The sequence below is a fragment of the Oreochromis aureus genome, linkage group 13 (genome assembly GCF_013358895.1).
Source record: "Oreochromis aureus strain Israel breed Guangdong linkage group 13, ZZ_aureus, whole genome shotgun sequence".
Lineage (NCBI taxonomy): Eukaryota > Metazoa > Chordata > Actinopteri > Cichliformes > Cichlidae > Oreochromis > Oreochromis aureus.
This window is the reverse complement of record NC_052954.1, coordinates 17,932,575-17,953,050: the sequence shown is the minus strand read 5'-3', so window position 1 is coordinate 17,953,050 and position 20,476 is coordinate 17,932,575. Positions and strand designations below refer to the sequence as shown.

At 42.0% G+C, this 20,476-nt stretch overlaps 1 protein-coding gene across 2 annotated transcripts in view; it reads right to left on the bottom strand.

Moving 5' to 3' along the window:
* The window catches only part of march8 (membrane-associated ring finger (C3HC4) 8), a 91,295-nt gene that overhangs the window by 49,235 nt on the left and 21,584 nt on the right, over nt 1–20,476 (bottom strand). For both annotated transcript variants that reach the window (XM_039621409.1, XM_031735181.2), the window contains exon 2: nt 15,753–15,954. In XM_039621409.1, coding sequence (XP_039477343.1) covers nt 15,753–15,848 — 96 coding nt within the window. In that variant the 5' untranslated portion in view covers nt 15,849–15,954. The remainder of the gene's footprint in view (nt 1–15,752; nt 15,955–20,476) is intronic.

Sequence of the window (20,476 nt, the reverse complement as noted above, 5' to 3'; positions counted from 1 at the left end):
TTTCTGTTTCTATAGCTCACAGTTCTGGAAATATTTAAATTCAGTTACATATTATTACTTCAGCCATGATTAAAGGGGTTACTGAATTTGACTACAACATTTTTGGGCCTAATGTGGCTCAGGAGGATGAGCAGGTCATCTTATAATTGGAAGGTTGGTGGTTCAGTCCCTAACTGCTCCAGTCTGCAGTGTGCACTGAACCCCGACTAGCTCACAGGGCATTCATTTGTGTGTGAATTGTAGATAGAAAGCACTTAGATTCTTAGATGAATGAGAAAAAGAGCTGGGAATACTCAAGTAGAGCAAAAAAGCACAATATAAGAACCAGTCCATTTCTCATGTACGATGGCAGTGTATTAGAAACACCAATGACTTTGATCTCAATGCCAGTACACAGACTTTTCAGTCTCGTCACTAAGCTTTCCTGAAAATCAGCCAGGTGCTTTTTGCATAATATTTCCATTGAAGACAAATTATTGTAATGGACAGCAAGTGTGCGTTGTACTAAAGTGAATATTATTGTTACTCAAGTGAATCCTTCATATTAATTTGACCTGTTGTGTGGCTACTTCAAAAGCAGCACATTATATCGCCGTGTTTGTTTGGATTAAATTAATCGGAAGTGTAGCAATCAAACATTGTTACCAATTTCCCTAAAATTACTGGCAAATTAAGTCATTTGTGGAGCAAAACTAACAGGAAAATTACACATAACCTCACCATAATAGGACCAGTATGTGCAGTGCAAAGCAAAGCTAATCAGATATTTCAACATAATTACAGAACTGGTGCCAACTTCCCTACAAGACATATGAGATGTGACAGTCCAATCTTCACACTGACTGCAGCTACAATGTAAGAAGGCCAAACTTATTATGCTCCTCTGTTGAAATCTAAAACATCCCCAACCCAACCCTGGCTGACGCCTCAGCTGTCTCGACTGAGGCTAAACGCAGCCTTTCACATCTGTCCACCTCATCGCCGTGTCCGACGCATCTGTCCTTGATCGACAGTGAAGCGCTGGCTTCACATTCCAACTAGCCCGCTGCTTATCTACGCGTTTGCTCGGTTTCAGCTCCATATGGGCCAATCTCCTTACGGTATCGCTCAGGATTGTTTGCTTCCTCATGACACAGCTGTAAGGATCTCACGACGGGCCCGCGGCAAGCTGTTGTGACTTGTTTCAGATCATTTTTATGACAGTACAAGACAGCACAAGGATGACAAAAAACGGATGAGAGGAGTATCATTGCACGAAAGAAAGCGGAGCCGTATTTTAAAAACAACAGTGTTGTGTTTACATAGCACAGATCTAAGTGGCTCAAACCCCCCCCCTCCTCCTTTCACCCCCCGGAGGGCTGCTTGAACTGTTAAAGCAACAATGTCACACTCCAAAAATGTTGCACTCCGTGACCGCTGCTGCTCACATTAAGTAGGGGAGTGTAGAGCCGAGGCTTACATGAGCCACTGAATGAGCAGCCTCCCCAGGACAGAGGTTGTCTCAGAGAAAGAAAACTGCACAGCAAATCAAACCATAACTATTAGGCCAGAAATGATCCACTTCACCTCGGGTTAGGAGGAGAGAGACAGAGAAAGATGGAGCGAGGCTTGCAGAGGAGCAGACTGCCTTTTACAGGCTGTCTTTTGAAGTGATAAGCATGAAGTCAAAATCCCATCGCTCCCAGCCGGCCCACACTCCAACCTTCACTTTTTCTGCATTTCCATCTCCCACGGCTGGCATCTGAAACACATTTCGCCGTTCCCCATCCTCTTCTACGTTTTCTTTCTTTCTGCATTTTTCCAGCAGCTCTCCGTTTACTCAAACCTCCTTTCAATCACTTCTCCCGTCCCACTCCGCCCTATCAATATTTGTCTGGTCAGCTCTCTGCCTGTGCAAAGACAAGTACAAGCAAACATTTTGTGGAAAAAAAAGCAGCATTTCCACCTGAAATGATTATACGCTTTCTTCCTGATGACATGCTTTGGCTTTTAAAGCATCTCTCCTTGGCTTGTTCCATCATAAGCTTGCCCTTAATTGCAGACCTAAACTCAGGAGTGTTACACAGTGACATCACAAAATGACTTTTAGCGTGGTTTGCAGTCAATCGGTGAGCGATAATCCTTACTTTATGCTTAAATGCACTTATTTTGCAGATTTCAGGTATGTAAGACTGTATAATGGATTTATGTGAAACTCCAGGGAGAAGCAGTGATAACATTTTTATAAAAACACCTTTTATATTCTTTGCATTCAGCATTCCTGCTGTTTGTTCACCAGTTATTCACCTTCCCTGGGTGATTGGCAGCTGGCTTTACCTCAGTGTATTTTGAGTGGTCAACAGGAGCAATCCAGCAGATCCTCATCCATCAGCTAATAACACACCATTGTCCTTGCTGTCCTGAGATCTCTTTGTACATGACGGCGCATGGGCTTCAAATTTCACTTTTGTAGTTGGGCTTTGTTCCCCTGTGTGCAAGTCACACAGCACAGATGCACAAAGATAACATTTTCAGGACGAGCTCAACAGGTTTTTTGCCAATCCAAGAGGAAAAACCCTTTAGCTCATAAAGAGAAATAAATTTGCCGTGTCTTAATTTAGTCATATTGCAAGACGTTGCTGCATAACAAAAATTGCAGATTTTCTCTTTACTCCGGGATGTCTGTGGTTGCGTGAGAAGCATATAAATGACTGAATAATATAAATAAACAACAAGCTGTGCCTTCGGTGGGTCCTGCCTGTTAGTTTGGGCTCTGCACAGACACCTCACCTTACAAATATCACTGATGTCCTGTAGATGCTGCAGAGCCTTTTATTCTTTGGCTGTGCACATCCCGTATCAGTTTCCCCCATTACATTACTTACCATTACCCCTCCTCATCACAGCTGACTGTCAGTTTGCTTGTTGAACATCACTCACTCACATAAGGATCCCTGTACTACTGCAGTCAACAAAGAAGTAAGCAGTGATTGCCTAAAGTACACAAGTCTGTACAAAAACTTTCCCGCACATTACTGCTCCGGTGCATGTGCAGCAACAGAGCTTTTATGCTTCATTTAAGAGCGTCAACTATAAATTGGATAAAAGCAGCTTAGAGAAAGTTCAACGTGATCCAAGATAAAAAGACAAAACCACAGAGTTTCAGGTAGCAGCTCGCCAATGTCCTTGGGAGGTTGTTTCTATGGTGATGACATATTCTCTTCCCCCATGTTTGTCTTGTCTCTGCACCCTGAGATTTTCGTGTTTCACATACAGCACCATTGTAATCTATTAGCGAGCCTGAGGGAGGCCGCGGCCCTGAAAGAGATAGGACGGAAGGGGAAGAAAAAAATGTGTACGTGCATGCAAGGATTGAAAAGACACCACCTGATTGCTGTCAGCCCTGGCAGCGTGACCCTAGGCGAGGGATAGTGGAGCAGCCACCTGGCCTGTGCGGAAGGTGCCGTGAGTTGAAATAAACGCATCAATCACAGTGACAGAGGACTGACAGCAACTATCCACAGCTCCTGCTCTTACAAATAGGCTTCACCTCGATTTCACGGGGAAGACATCCTTTCTGGTTTTGGCTGCTCTTGAGATCGGCAACAGGGGACTCTAGTATAGAGGGTGGATGTATCGGTCCTCTAAGGGTGCGCTGCCTGAATACTCATTGAAGTAGCAAAGTGGGAAAGCACGGCGCTCTCCTGGCACACACGGCTTTTGACAGCTCCGACAGAAGCAGAGCTGAGGCATGTCTGTGGCGAACGGCAAACTATTTCTCCACGTTCTGCCCGTGCTGCTTCACTCCTGCCGATAGTACTCTTATTCAGTCTTTGCTCCGTTTCTACGGCAACGACAGGCTCTCGCTTCCTTCACGCTGTTTACAACAGACCATAATTGTGCTCTCTTTCACCTTATCTCTTTATACTCTCACCTGGCCCCTCTCACTGTGATTGCGCGGCGCACTCTACCTTTACTCATTTCTCCTCTCGGTAGATGGAGGTGAATGTTAATGTCAGGCCGCAGTCCTCTGCACTCTGCAGTACTCACTGAAAACCTCATCAGAACACCGGGTGCTAGTGCATTCATGCAGCAGCACCATCCAAAGGCTAAGGGGAGAGAAGAGGAGCACTGTGCACACAATTTCATGGGTTCAAGAGTAGCGTATGACCCGTGCTACATGTCATTACGTCTCGCACTGCCCGTTATCTTCATCGGTTACTCTCTTGTCTTGAACTAGTCTAGCGGCGCACAAACATATTCGCTTCACGGGGTCAAAGAATAACATTCGTCTCAAACTATACATAATTTACATAAAATCATCTACAAGTAAAACACTTGTAGACAGAGTTCCTCTCTCGAAACAAGCCGTGTGACATGTTGAGATATTTTGTGCCTGGCTGCTGAAAATGAAAGAAAATGTGCTGTTGAGACTTCCAAGCAACAAACATCTGGGTTCCACTCCACCTAAGGGAAGTGTTTGCGGATGTTTTCTCCCTCTCTTTTTGTAGCATAATAGCACAGCCCCCTGCAGTAAAACATAATAGGGAAACTCAGCAGATGATTTAAATGCCCACGGTGAAAAAGCCTGACAGATTTCCACTCATCTGTTCGTCGTGAGACTCAAAGATGCTTTTTTATGGTTTTCTTTGGAAATCATATGGCGATGTAACATAAATGATTTCACTGATTTATAAAATGTAACAGACAGGTGGGCAATAGTACATCTTGAGGACGATCAGTTGAAGTGAAAAGACAATTTCTATAATTGATTCAAGTGTTAACTTATGTGTAACTTTGGGCCCCACAAGCAGTCTCTGTGGTGATGGGGAGTGTGTGTGTGGTGTGTGTGGTGGTGGGGGTGTCTATTACATGTGCACAGTTTAGAATCATTTCAACCCTCATTGTGAAGCATGCTTTAGTTTTACAAGTAAATGAGTTCTGTTTGTTCTGCATCAAGCTTAAGGGTGCATTATTTTCTTCGCTCTTCTTTAAGTAGTTACGACTCCCATGACATAAATAAAATAAACAAATACCAAATTACTACCCCTCTGCCCCCTAATAGACACACCTATGGTACGGTATGGTATGGTAATTTTAAAATCCTAGATGACTTCCATCGTGAGTTATCGAATTCACAGGATTTTCAGGAAACTTGAACTTCACTTGGATTCTAATTTATCCGAGTTTTTTTGCAGACACACCCTTCTATCCTATCTATGGTATCAATTTGAAGCGCCTACATCACCATGTTCTCAAGTTATCGCTTTCACAAACTTGGTATCCACTGGCCCGCCCGGCGGGGTGACAACAATACCACATAAGCCTCTTACGGCTGCAGGGTAAAAATCTTTAAAATACATATTTTGCTCACTATCTGCTATACAGAGAGGCCTCTCTGCTAGAAAGTAGTAAACAGGACTGATATTAGCCTCTTAGCCTGCTTACAGCATCATAATGTTTTCAGTCTGTTTGGTGCGATGGCACATAAGAGGTCAAACCAGATCACCAAGGCACACCATAATAACTGTAAGTGACCTAAATGTCTTGATAGCCGTGACAGTCTAAGTGTTTAACTTACTCGTGTTTATGTGAAACTAGAATGAGAGCACCTTAGTTGCCCAGCCCTGAACTCAATATGTTAAAATGCGCTTTTGTGAGTTTTAAAAATATTTCATCAGCTTAAAAAGAGACTGTACCAGCTTCCTCAAAAATGACTTTCTTACCTCACAGCTGGTCCAACATACGGTAAAGCTTAAAGCTACTTGATGTTCAGTATGGCTAAGCTTTCAGTCCAAACTACTGTAGATACACAAATGATTGCTGTCACATCTTGTGCAAGTTGTGCTAGAAAATATTTTAGAGAAACCAGGCTTGCAAGACTCCTTGATGCCGTTAGCGTCCTGGATAGTGAGTCCGACTTCACCCACCTACAACAAGACCCCTGAACATCAATAAATTTACACATTACACAACTGTACCGTGCACACTTGTAGGAGCCCGTGCAGGATTTAGTGGCGACTTGCGTGAGGCTGCTGCTACCACCAACTGAAGTCATCCAGCTGCACCTCTCCCATTCTTATGTTGTAGAAGAATATGCAGTTTTCTGTCATGCCACTATAAAAAACCTTGTACTTTAAAAACCTGGTGGTGGAGCAGGCCAGCTTCTATGATGAGGACAGACTCCTTATGGAGATATAAAGGGTTCATTCAAAGCCAGTAAGAACACAGTGATTTTAGTTATAGGTGATTATTTCACTCCTACACAGTGAGTCTTTAAAGGGGGAGAAATCTGTTTCTAATGTAACTTAAAAAAAATTAAATAAACTACAAACTTCTTTCATATAAACACACTGAGCAAAAGCACAGAACCTGAATAGACTTGTTACTCTCTGAGCTCCGTCGGGCATGTCAGAAAAAGGAAACAAACCTGTGTTTTTGCTTCAGTAATCGGTACAGACCTAATATAGTCTTTGTTTCCTTCCTCCGTGCCTTTTCAATTCACTTTTAATGAAAACAGCTGTGAACCACCACCCTGCATGTTACAGTACAAAAGTAGCTGTTGTTCCACTAAGTTTCAGCCTGCACAGATTTCAGATGCACTTTTTGTGAATGTTTGCCGACATGCTGCAATGTGCTTATTTTCTGAAATGACTCCCAGTCAAATGTGGATGATATCATTAAATTAAAAGGTGTCTAAATCCGGCTCTTAAACTGACTCCAAACATACCAATTAGAGTCTCCAGTCTTTGGATGGCTCTCGTGTCTAAAGTATAAACAACCATATTTAAGCGGTCTTGTTTTGTTCCATCCTCAAACTTGTCATCAAAGTGACCATTAAATGTGCCATTTAAGGCTCTCAGTAAAGTGGAGACACAAACAAAGTCCTGTCAGTCTGCATACACGGTGTACCAGCATTAAACACGTTAAAGGGGGTAGCTCTGGTTTCTGTGACTTGGGAGACACTTTAATGGTTATGGGCATCAGTCCTATTAATAAAATGACATTATACTCATAAATTTAAGTGTAACAAAATGGAGAAAAAAATAAATCACTCAGGGGAAACGACTGTCTGCTTCAGCTCAGCTCAGCTATGAGGGATTATTACAAATACACTGGATTCAGATGACGATGCTTGATTAGAGATCAAAGGACAAGTTACTCCATTCATACTAAAGTACACGTAAATTTCTGTATCATATTTAATGTCAATCCACCCAACGGTCAGCAATTTCACTCAAAAACAAAGGCAATGACCTCATGGTTGGGGTAAAACAACAGTTCTTTCTCCAATAACAGATGCTTTTCATGACATACACAGACAAAAAAAAACAAATACACTGGCAGGTGGCTGACGGAGGTGGTGAACCTGTGGGTCAGGCTCCCCTGGAGTGCTGCTACCGCAAGCGTGGAGTGGTGTGGATGAGGTAGAGAAAAATAAAGAGCTTTCTATGGGGAAAAATAGATCGCTGATGCCCTTTAGCTGAGCTTCAATTCAAATAAAAATTAAATAAAATTATATTGCATTGGAGGTGAACTGCATTATGTGTACACTATGGCTAAATATAGTCCATAACTGTGGCTCCCTAGACAACAACAGGAAAGAGTTCACGGTGTGGTCATGGATAAAACCTTGAGATGATCGAAAAAGAGATGGAAGGAGACAGGACGCAGAGGGGAAGCGTTGAGAAGTACAGATGAAGGCATTTAGGGACTCGGGAACTGAAAGAAAATGAAGCCTTGGTAGTACGAGTCTATTGTGCATTTGTGCCTACAGGAGTTCATGAAATAAACCTCCTCTCTGACAGACCGACCACTGGGAATCTGATTACCATCTTACCAAGAAAAGAAAGTATTTCTGCCCACTATATCTTTCTTTCCTCTCACAAGAGACTTATTATACACCTGTGTGTCCACCACATTGTGACAGAACTGAGAGTCCTGTGAGACTTTCATTACACACCTGGGGTACGACGCCCCACATGAATAGCATACATCAGGAAGCCATTGCGTGGCAGACGTCACGCTGCAGTGAGAGAAACATCTGCAGTGTCTCCCGAAGAAGATGAATTTGTTTACTGTGGGAGAGCTCAGAGAGTTTCCACCATTGATCTGGCAGGCGGTGTTGGCTGAGTGTTTGGGGGCTGTTCGAGTCAGGAGAGTCAAGTCAGCATGTCACAGACAATTAACGCCGTCCTCAGACAACCCCACGGAGACGCTTTCCAGGGAACACAGGAGCAACAGAAGGGCCCGGATGGGAAACAGAGCACAGGCCGAGGAGGCAGCAGCATCTCAAAGGGGGAAGGGGACCAGATTGAGCCTTTCATGTGGTGATTTCATGACTCCCTCCTGGAAATAATTTTATCTGTGTTTTTTTCATTCATCTTTGTCTGTCTCTGCTTATCTGCTGGCTCTTCAGTTGTGCTGCTCTGCACTGCAAACCAGAGTCAAACAGAGATATTGAAAAATCTGAGGGGGGAAAAAAAGCACCTTTGTAACAAGGTGCAAAAATTAAATTGGTTCCCTAAAATTTATTCCAGCAAAGTGTCTAATTTGCAACTGAGAGTTTTTTTCCCCCTCCCCTTTGGACTCGGTGGATTTTCTGTCCCTGCAGTGAGTGACGGGCTGAACAAATTTCCACAGGTGACTAGGTTAATAGCTATACATCTGTCCGCTTAGGATAGAGAACAGCCCACAGAATATGCAAATTACGATATCATGAAATTATGTTGTTCCTAAGAGGACTCCCAGTGTAAGTGCAGCTTAATGTATACATACATTTACTGACTGATTGTCCTTTTTTGTAGCAAAGTGTTAATTTCGAGCTTTGAAACCGTGCCTATACGGGGTGTGTGAGAGACTACGGGTGGGGGTGGTGGAAGGCAATGAGGCATGGGATAATTAGAAGGGATTATGTCCCCTTAACCACTTCCTCTAATAGCTGCCCTTCTGAAACGCTCACCCTAACACTAGAGACAAAGAAAAATCTCTTTGCATTCTGTTTTAGTGGTGCATATTATGCCATGTCTACTAGCACACACAGCAGCTCGGGGGACTGTAATTATTTCCTGCCATTTCTCTTGAAGTCTATTTTCTTCTGCTACGGGTCGGCTGTAATCACATATATAAAACTTAATATAGCGCAGACTTTTGCGGCTACCAAAAGAGGGCAAAATCACCCGTGGAGCCATCATAGGGGCTAATGAAATGAAATCTTTAACAAGGTGAAGCAAAGTCCTTCCTCACAGCAGTCAAGGTCCTCAAAGGCGCTGCTGTCATGTCGACTCTTCCACATTTAATTACGTTTTTTAGCACTTCAGCCTCAAGTGGCTCTGTGCAGCCGGGGGCCTTTGGGAGACCCCTGCAAGTCCTGCACAGACTGGGGAGAACAACAACACCAGCTGCCGGCGCGTGTACCTGCATCCGGAGCGCACGTCCTCAAAAGCACTTCTAGTGAGGCTGAATCAAATATGGAGAGAGGAGCTTTACAGAAAACTGCAAATACAGCGTGGGTAGGAAATCCTCCAAGTTTGTGCTGAAAAGTCTTTATTATTTAATATAAAAGTGCTAATTACAGCCTTATGGGTTAAACTAACAAACACATGACACTTCCTAGTCTTACTCACATCTTTCAGTTTTCATCAGTCACATTTTGTATGAAGCTAAAGGTAGGATGCAGAGTTTCTTGAATTCCTCGAGCGTTATATGTAAAGTAGGTTAGTTTGCTGACACATAACATTCATACCTTTATGAAAACTGCAGCCAGAATAGAGAGAATGCCATTTTGCCTATGTGTTATCTTCTCTCCCCAGATCCTGCTTTATGCACAGACAGGGGCAACAGTTTGGCCTCAGAACATCTACACCGGGATGATGTGCGCAAGTTAGATAGGCAAGCAGAGAAATGATGTGCACACACTGTGTTTGTGTTACATATGCATAGAGTATAGGTGCACATGGTTGGTTAGAGATACATCGCAGATAAAACACAATTACTGTAAATTACATTAAGTTTAAAAGTGTGCCTTTGCCCTTGAAGTGCTCATTTAACCAGTCACACTCTCCTACTTAACCAAAGCTGTGTCCAACTAGATGTGACCGCCTCGGCTTTACTCCTAACAGTCGAGTCACACAACATGTAAACATTTCCTTTTCCTGATAATTCAGCATTTCACGCCGAGTTTTCCCAGCCCAAAGGCTTTACGGGCAAATATCATGGTATTTCCATTTGTAAGCCCCGGGGCACGGCAATCTGGAGGGGACTGATTTGGACAGTTCTGATCTACCAAATGTTTGGAATATGTTTCTCTGCCTCGGGGCTGAAAAACACATTTTCACTTTTTAAAAAAAATACATTTGTAGAATTTCATTGAATAGTATTTTTTTTTTCCCTTTTGGAAAATGTTTAACAGATATAGTAGTGCTGGGTGTAAACAAGTCTGTCTGCCATGTCAGCTGAAATGCTTCAACCACTAACAAAGTTATGTGAAGCAGTAAGTACATCCCGTCCGGTTCAGGAATACAATTTTTTTTTAAATGTATCTGGAGCAAAACACAAGACAAGATTTGATCATTTATGACTTTTGGAGAAATTACTTCTTGTAGGCGTTTTGCTCATTGGTTTGGTGAAATTCCTGACCGCTCTTCAATGTAACAGTCTTTCAGTTACAAGATGTTTGAGGATATTGTTAGTTTCAAGTCTCCTCGCAACTTTTTAAAATTGGATTTAAACAGTAGAATCTACCAGAGCTAGATGTGACTGATAGATAAGCAAACAGAAGACTGTAGTTAGATTTTAAAAAAATAAATGACTGCAGGGCTGAATGGTTCACGGTTGGCAGAGTGTGTGAGTGGACATGTGGAGAACTGGGTGGGCTGCTGGCTGTGAAGAGCAGTGGGGGCACTGTAGCTGAACTAAGCAGAGAGCCCAGAGTGTGGCGAAATAATCCAAGTAAATAAAGAGTGAAATCCGGAGCTCAGCAGCCGATTTTACTGACGAGGGCAGGGCAGCAGACTGAGGTGGAGCAGAGTGGATGACGGGTGAGAGAGACGCTGCAGGTGAGGTGAAGAGGACGAGGTGATAAATTTTGTAGCCAACTGTGAGGTCAGTTTTGAAATCCGCGCAGTGATCGGGTCACGGTGAGCGCTCTCTTTTGATAACTTCTTTATTTTAGGGCTACTAATACCACCAGTTATCCCACGGTTTCATAATGATGTTCTTTGACAATAATTAAGTTATAAGTGAATTCTAATAAACATTTTAATGAAATAAATCATTTGCAATGTTAAGAAATCCCCTAAAATGTAATCTTAAATACTCATTTTGTCAAATCTTACTTGTACAGCACATGTATTTTAAAAGGCCTAATCTTAGAGCAAATTTATGTTAATGCATTTGTGTCCATTTGAATAGGTTTTTGCTTATGCAGAGCTTAAAAGTATGCACCCCCCCCCCGTGCATACTGTACGTCACCGCAAACGGAGGAAGCTCCAGAAAACAAAAATAGGATTATAATGAAAAGCATAGACAGTGTCTGTATTGGACACTTTGTAATTCTTTTTTAAACACTCTGTTTCACTTCAGCTCTTTGTAGGTTACAACTTCGCTTTTCACGGTGGCTGACTGATGGACTAACAATAGCACGAGAAGAGTAGCCCACAGACTCGTATACAGGTTCTGCACAAGACCAGCACACATGCATTAAAAAGCCATTATGTGTGTATTGGCAGATGGACAGATATCTGTCTATCTGCTCTGCTCTTTTTGAAAAAGTAAGCATCAAATTTGAACCACATCTGTTGAAACTGTTGATATAAGCACCTTGACACTAACAATTTCGCTCTAGAGTCCCAAACAAACTGGCAGATGACAGAAATCTACACCACTTGTAGATAATTTTCCTCAGAGTGAAATGATTTAAATCCCCTGCCAGACTGAAACACATCCTCAACCTTTTTTCCCCCCTTGAAGTCTCTAAAGAAGCCTTTAGATCGTGCCAGGATAGCCCCACACACACACACTTCATTAGCAAAGAGATATACAGAAACTCAGTTTTAGATATTTAAATAAGACAAGTCGCTCCTGTCATTCTCTGTGGCATCAAATCTGCATATGAAGGGTGATAAATGTAGGGATGCGCTTCATTTTTGTCATGTTAGTGATCTTTTTTCTTCATTTAAAATACTGTGGAACGCATTCAAAATAATGTACGAACCCTTTCACATGACAAGTGGTGGACAAACGGCATTAAACCCGAGGAACAAAACCAGATTCTGTTACAACAACAACAACAACTGCTTCATTATGACAGCAAAGACAGACACATTAAATGGTCCCAGTCTAGCCCGGAGGCTTTGTTAAGTTTTTGCCGCGGTGGTCAGTGTTTGATCTTGGTCTACAAAGCCCGACAATGCTCCATCAGTGCCCAGGAGCGCCACGGCGGCAGCTGTTATCAAACCGCCAAACATCAGAGGAGAAACAGTCAGTGCTCTCTGTCCTTGACTCCGGCACACACTTATTGAAGGAAAAAGCCTCCAGCGCTCTCTGTGCTTTCATAAAAAAATAAATGCAGCATCAAAAAGGGCAGGTATCGGGTATCACAGTGTTCGGTGTATGCACAGTCACAGAAACATGCTACTGAATATAATACCAGTGTTATTGAGATCCCATATGTCTGCATTATTATCAAGTAGATGTCAGTATGACAATTAGAGACACAGCTGCACCTACTGAGGCTTTCCTTCTCTGTTCATGCGGCATGATCGCACGTTGCTCTTGTGATACAATGTAAACAGGCAGCAAGTAACCCTGCAGATGGAGCCACGATAATTAGCAAGCAAACACAGATAGCTAAGCATACATTCCCCACAAGCATTACGAATCGCAAATAGCCGAGTCAGTTTGCTTTTCTCCATCCTTACCTGGCAACATGTTCCAGAGCTTTACTTTATTGTCAACTCATGAATAATCCATTTGCTGCAGAGCTTATCAAAAACCCCAGACTCAAACAAATCTGACCGCTTTATTTGCAAAGGCTGAGAACTTTCTTTCACCCACCCCTCCAAGTAATAAAACTTTCGTAAGTCGTTTGATGCTCTTATTAAAATATTTTTAAACCTCAATTTATCTTCCCAAACATGAATTCTCAAGTGAAGGACTCGAGCGTGCAGACAAAGCGCCCGCGAGCACACCGCCAAAGAGGATTTCGAAGAAGACAAATGAACTTGAGCGGAGCTGGGGGAGCGAGGCCGAAGAGGGGCCAGCAACAGTTACAAGATGTGTTGCTCTCCGAAGGAGCAGCTGACTAACTCTGAATCCTAAGCAGAGGAAAGTTGTGCGTTTTCTTTTTCCTCGAGGCGCTAAAAGACCTGTTGTGTTGTCTGAGAGGGCCAGATGGGTCTGCACTCTGTGACTAAAGTCCGGGCACACGCACACACCTCCAGGACCCTCAAGCTCATCAACATTCACAGTAAATGCTTGCTGTTTCCCCCCTTTTCTCTTGTCCTACACTCATTTTCTCCTTTTCCTCTCTGCTGATGGCTCCATGGGGAGGACTGGAATCGTTACTGTTTATCCAGTTATTCCTCAAGGGGGTAAAAAAAAGAAAAAAAGAAAAAAAAGAAAGACAAGGAAGCTCAGCCAGCAGGACACAGACACTCAGAGACAGAGAGAGAAACAGAGTGAGAGGCTAAGCAGAGACAAAGCTTGGACCTTTACACTGTTAGCAAACATTGCGGTAGGGAAACCAAACACCGCCACCCAGACAGCATAAAGCTTAAGGTTTCACTTTTATTCCCAACAGACTGAAGCAACCTTCCTACAACTGCTCTCAGATTTAAACCCTTCAATCCCTTTTCACATGGACTCTGCAAAAAAGGTGTCCAAGCTCCACAAACACGTTTCCTGTCTAAACAGCAGGATGATGTCAAATAGTCTCAGAGTTAATTTCCGTTCACTTTCACTTCTGCAATGACTCTTAAGTTTCATAACCAATACAGACCGGGCGCATCACTGGATCAGTCAGTAATATGTGTGTGCATGCAGGTAAAAAACACAGGAAACCTGGTGGGAACACCTGCGCTGCTGCAGTTGGTGAAGCTCTAAAAGAGGGTGAGGAGAAAGAGAGGGTCACCCACATATCGTCGTAGCGCCTCGCTTTGTTCTCGTGCTGAGAGCACTTCAGTGTGCTGTTTGATAAATGCTGAAGCACGCGGAGAGAAAGTAGCAGAAGAAAGATAAAGTCCGTGCAAGACTGAATGCGGCCACAGCTGTACTGCTGGTTTTCTTTTTTATTACCGATAAACATGATGAAAAGCCTCATTTAAAAAGAAGCCTGATGCTTCAAAAAGCACGAAGAGTAATATTTAGTCAGAACCTTAAAATCAGGCAGATGCTAATCGTCGTCTCTGAAGCTCATATTTTCACAAATCTTTGCGTTTTCAGATTAGAAATTTGTAGTTAAAATCTTCTTGACTGGTAAAAATTCAGATTAAAAGCAGCAAAATATAAGAGTTGGTGATTCGACCCAATTATTTTGCAAAAAACAAAAACAAACGGCGAGCAATTCGCAAACACAAAGAATAAATCCTGCATGTGCTGCAGCACCTTAAACTGCAAAACCGGATGGCCTTAAGGTGGTTTCAGGCACAAATGGAAAAAAGCAGCCTGGGCTTTGACCGGCCTCATTAGATGAAAAATCTCAGTTCAACCCACAGGCAGCAGAAATAATTTGTTTGTGAGGGAAATGTAATGAAGAATTTACGTTTCTGTGCTTAGATTGCCGCCCCCGGCATTAAAAAAAAAAAATTTACTTTCTGATTGTTCTCTGACAGGACACCTGGGATAATATTCTCCCTTCGCACATTTTATCTCGCGCTCTCGTCACACAGAATTAAAACCGTTTTGCTTTTGTCTGGGCTCAAGCTGACATTTCTGCCAATCTTCCTCCGAGGCGTTTCACTAAGTTGTTTTACAACATTTCCACCCTGTCAAGCCCAGTTTGAAGCAATGACGCAGTAAATATGGGGGGAAAAAAAGGAAAAGAGATTAGAATAATTAAGTTTTAAGCCATCTGGAGAATTTTCTTCCTGTGGGTGTTTGAGTGACAGTAAATACAGTATAACTTAAAGTGGCATTAAACAGAAACACTCGACTCAGGTTTCGGGAACGACGACAAAACAAAAGCTGCAACAACATAACCGAGGCTTTGTTTGCTCTGGGAAAATGTGAGGGAACTATTTTTTCCCCCCACAGTGCATAAAAATAAAAAACATACTTTTTGAAGAGATGTGTGGCTCTCAGAGGCTGTTAGGTTAGGAGTAATGAACCTACGAAACAGCACTGCACATTAAGACGTTTATGACGACAGTGCTGATGCTGAGGTTTGGTGATATTTAACAAAGTTTTGAGAAAATGGTTTGAGTCATAAAAATTTAAGGGCTATGCTTGGGTTTGTGACAAGGGAAAAAAAATGTGACTATCAACGGGAAACTGAAAATGAACAGCTTCATTACTTCCTCCATCACTCCAGACTGACTCATAACTCCTAACAGCCACTTTAGAGTTTTGTCTCCTGATCATAAAAAAAGTTTGTGTTTGGCTTTCTGGTAAAACAAGTCATTTTCTCCCCACTTACAGGCCTGTTGAATTAGATCTTTCTGCAAATCATTCATCCAGGGAACAAAAACTACAGATAAAAACCGTCCCATATCTGTCAGCTGCGTCCCCGCCCCTCAGATTTATGACCCGGTTTATCCCATAAACTCTTCACATACCTGCTTGTCCTTGTCTTTAGCTTTCCCGCTGCCCGACACCCGCGACGAGGTGACATCACGGGGGATGACAGACATTTGGTGCAGTGGCATGTTCATCCCAGCAGAGCCAACCGGGGGGGGACGCTCACACACGCACTTCCTGTCCCGCTGCCAGAGCAAAGGGCATGTTGGTTTGAACTACGACACCTTGCCAGCACCGCCCCTGCGGAGGACACACATTACATCAAAATTAAATACGAGCATCGTTTTCTGTCAGAGCAGCTGGAGCGATGAAATGCAAATGTGGAGTAAGAAGCAAGAAATGACAGCCCTGAAGTGGTACAGCTGCATTTTAAACACTCAAGTGTGTTTTCACCTGGTTTGCTCATTACTCGATTGACTTCTTGAGGGATTCTTCAGATTTTTTTTCTAAGCTCAGAGTCTAAGTTGATTAAATTCAAATGTTGATGAGTGAGAGTCTTCGCATTAGAGAGCCAACCTCTGGAGTCTGTCTATTCATGTGTAAATATACCTAGCTCTTTATTTATGGTAATGTGGCTTTAGATACATATGATGTAAGGGAAGAAAAAAAGGATATCTATACAACAGATATCTGCATATGAATGTGCAGCACTTGCCTGCAGATTTTTGACACTGGAGGCTCTCTGTTGCTTTAGTTTGTAATCTGGTTGAACTTGTAGTTGCTGTAGTTGTTTATGATAGTTTTGTATTTTCTAATGAGCTTTTTTCACATTTTACTTTTGCATGTTTCAGTTCAGTTTTTACTACACTGAAAAAAAAGGGATTGGCCATCTCTTGGATTTATGTAAGCATCTTGCGTGTATTCAACACAATTGCCTCGTGCTTTAAAGTTAAGTGTAACTATATAGTGTAGAAACTACATGATATGCAGAGAGGGTATATTAAATTGTTCATATCATGTTCGAGTGAAGTAAGTCAATAATATAGCAATGCTAAATCTCGCAACAGTGCATGTGATTTCATCTCGACGGCTTTGGATCGTGGTTTGAGGAAGGCATCCATCTCAGTCAAGTCGAGCAGCCACCTTGGGTGGTTGTTACATTTACAAAAGTCTAACTTGTAATCTGAACAAAATAATTTCATGTTTCTATGGTGAACGTAATTAAATCATGTAGGATTTGTATGAAATTCAACAACTTAATTTGTTCTTGTCGAGATGACATGATACAATCTAGTGGTTAGTTGCTGGACTCATGAAATTCACAAGATCACATGAGATTTCAAACTGCAGAAAAATCACTGGAGTTATAAGAGGCAGACAACTACACACACACCACGCGTATGCTATCGCTATTTATTGTGATTTATCATAGCTTTCCTACTTTTGTCAATCCTGGATTGGTGGTGTGGTGGTTAGTGCTGTTGCCTCACAGCAAGAAGGTCCTAGGTTCAAATGCAGTCTGGCTAGTTTGCACTGGGTTCTCTCTGGGTATTCTGGTTTCTTCCCACAGTTAAAAATCATGCAGTTGTTAGATTTAGGTTAATTGATGATTCCAAATTGCCCATGAATGTGAATGCAAATGGTTGTTAGTCTCTATGTGATAGACTGGTGAGCTGTCCAGGGTGTACCCTGCCTCTTAAATCTATCACTTCAGGGTTATGCCCCAGCCCCCCTTGCAACCAGGATAAAGATAGGAGGATGGTAGTTGTTGTAAATCTGTTTAATTTTTATGTTAACCAGACTCTAGACTTTGTTGAACATTATGTAATATGAAGATAGTATTTAAGTGGGTAAAAGCTATTGAATAGTTTTGGAATAAAATGACAAAATCATGAACGATTAAAATATTCCAAGAGTTCAACTTACTTCATCTAAACATGTTTCAATCACGTTTAATCAACACAAAATGCACAGGTTTATTGAATATGAATAAGTTTTGTTGATTTAACTAAGTTGTTTAAGTTTCTTCCAAAGCAAAACAGTTGTGTGCAACCAATGCCCATTACTGAATTAAGTAAATCCAACATGGTCTTTTTTTCAGTGTAGCCTCAGTGTCAGGTTTAGTCCTGCTGAGGGCATGTGTTGAAGGCAAGATTGAGATAAATCAGCAAAGTCATTACAATAAAAACACAGAGATTATGATAGAAATCTAAACGTGTTCATCACAGCATCATCAGGCAGGCTGTAATAACACATTTAAACAAACTGACTGAAACTTAAAAAGTGCATTTCCTCTTTACTTTTCTTCATTTTATATCTTTCCAAAATCACATTTTTTATTTTAATGTTCTATAGTCTTGTTTTTACTCTGATTTTAGGTAACTAAAAATGTTATTTTTTAACCTTTTGTTTAGTCAACTGTAATAATCTTGGTTGTAGGCACCAATCACATTTGAGCACCCATTGGTTGCAAGCAGATAAAAGGTCCGAGAGCCTTTCGTTAGCTGAGACCTGAGAAAACCAAAAATACTAAGTTCTGATGATGTGTTGATCATAAAATGTAGACTTGGGTTTTGTTTTGTAGATTTATGCTGCATTTATGTGCAAAACTGAGTATGTATAAGTGTATTCTTAGTGATTATTACTAGGTATTTGTGTATTTTATAGACATCTATGTTGCTGTATTTGGTGTTTCATTATCAGCTTTATTTTGGTAAACCAACAAAAGTTTGTGAACAAACTTATCTTATTAGTTTACGATTTTAAATCAGAACAAAACGAAAGCATGATCACCTCTGCTCTTCTGACCCTGAGTACAGTGTTAAAGGACCTTTAGACTTTCCTCAAATCTCAAAAGCACAGTCAGCTGCGACTTTCCAAAAGAGATCCGTCTCTGAACAGCACGAGCACCGCATGAGATATATTACCACAGGGGTGATTTCCAAAGTGTAAACCATATCACTGCGGGGGCGTGCATGAATTCACTTTTGTTTTTCCAGAAACCTGGATTCAGAGTTTCTGCAGCTGTGACTGGTGGCGAGTTGGTTTCTCTTTCAATCTGATTGAGTCAGAGTCATGAAAGCAGCAGCGACAGCAGCGTGGGACTGTCCTGTGGAGTTACACAAGAGGTTTTACACACGGGTCGTTTTAACTTCAGTTAATGCAGCCATCTGTACTCCCTCTGACAGCAATTAAGCTGTAGCTCCTTCTCACCACTAGCCTGTATATGTGACTGTGTGTGTGTTTGCACGCAGCCCAGCCTGCCAAACAAACCCTCAAGCTCCACAGTATGAAAATGACAGGATTAAGAAACCAAAAAGCAAGCAGGACAGATGGGAGGTCAGTAAAATGGCAGTAATCAGAAACCAGTGTTGACGGCAGGAGGGGAAAAGGGGGGGGTGGCGGCACTCATTCGGGCCTTCGGACTGAGAATGCCACACAGTCTCACTGAGGAGACGATCAGACCCATCGCAGCCAGAGCTGTCACTTCAGCTCATCACCGCACTGTATCTGATAAGTACTCAACAAGATGGAGAAGTGATTACGCACCATCAGCAGACGCATCAGCTTCTTGTACAACAGCTGGCAGTCTCAGCTTGATGTCAGCAGACAGTGGGGTGGGGGTGGAGGGGTGGGGTAATAAAGAGGCAGCAGAAAGCACCTCACCACCCAAAAACAAACAAACAAACAAAACTACTCTTAAGTGAACTAACAAACAAACTGCAGGCTTTGTCTCAGACCCAGTGGGAGAATCAGGGATGCAGTAGAGAGTGCAGAAGTATCACGAACCAGGGTGAACACCTTAATCCACTATCGGTCCAAAGCGTAGTCACTCTTTGCTTTAAGACTGTTATATCATCATAGATAAATATCATCACTCGTGAGGTGGAACACAGCATTGATACAGCAATAAATCATGTCTGCTTTCCTCTTGCTATAACACAGCATTTTGATTTAAACACCCAGGCAGTAATGGTTAACACAACGAATGACCAGAAAATAGCAATGCACACTAATGCAACATGCAGAGAATACATGCATATTCATTGATTCTTCTCCCCTCTTATTTAGGAGATATATTAAAGATGATCATCTTGCACCATATTTAGTATCTCAGAATCACTGATGCCATCATTACTGTGGGAAACGTGCTGCGACAGTATTGTGAGATATTGTGTGATTACCACACGTAATCACTTGTGTAATTGTTTATCCTTGCCGACGCCCTAGAAAAAATACATAAATACATTGATTTTTACAAGCAGTGGCACTCAAAACAATAACTCTATCAGTGGAAACCTCCTTTTGTTTAAAACATCCAAGGCTGTTCCTAATGATCAGTGCAACTGTTTGCAAATTATGCACATTACTAAACGCTTAAATAATACAGCCTTAAATTTGTTTAGAGCTTCATAGCGGTGCATAATAAACTGTTTATTTTTAACATGTCTGTGGGGTTAAATACACATTTTGACCCGTCTGTTTTTGAAATCAGTGAAGTAGCAACAAACGCAGATATTTCACCAAAGGCACAAAGAGGCCCTGAGCGATTAGGCGATTACACTCTCATGATTATTAGGACCTGAACCCAGCTGAATACTTATCTAGTCTGGGTTTGCTTTAGACAGCAGCCCGCCCACTCTCACCATCATCAATACACAACAGCAGAGTTTCAAAAAGTTTGAGAAACTATGCCAAGGAGCGCTGAAGCTCTTCTGTAAGTTTGTCCCAGTTTTTCCTTTTATGTAACATCCATCTCTACACAACCCTGCAGAGGTTGCTCATTGTGGTGCGTTTATACAGTAGCAAGGTCAACTCAATA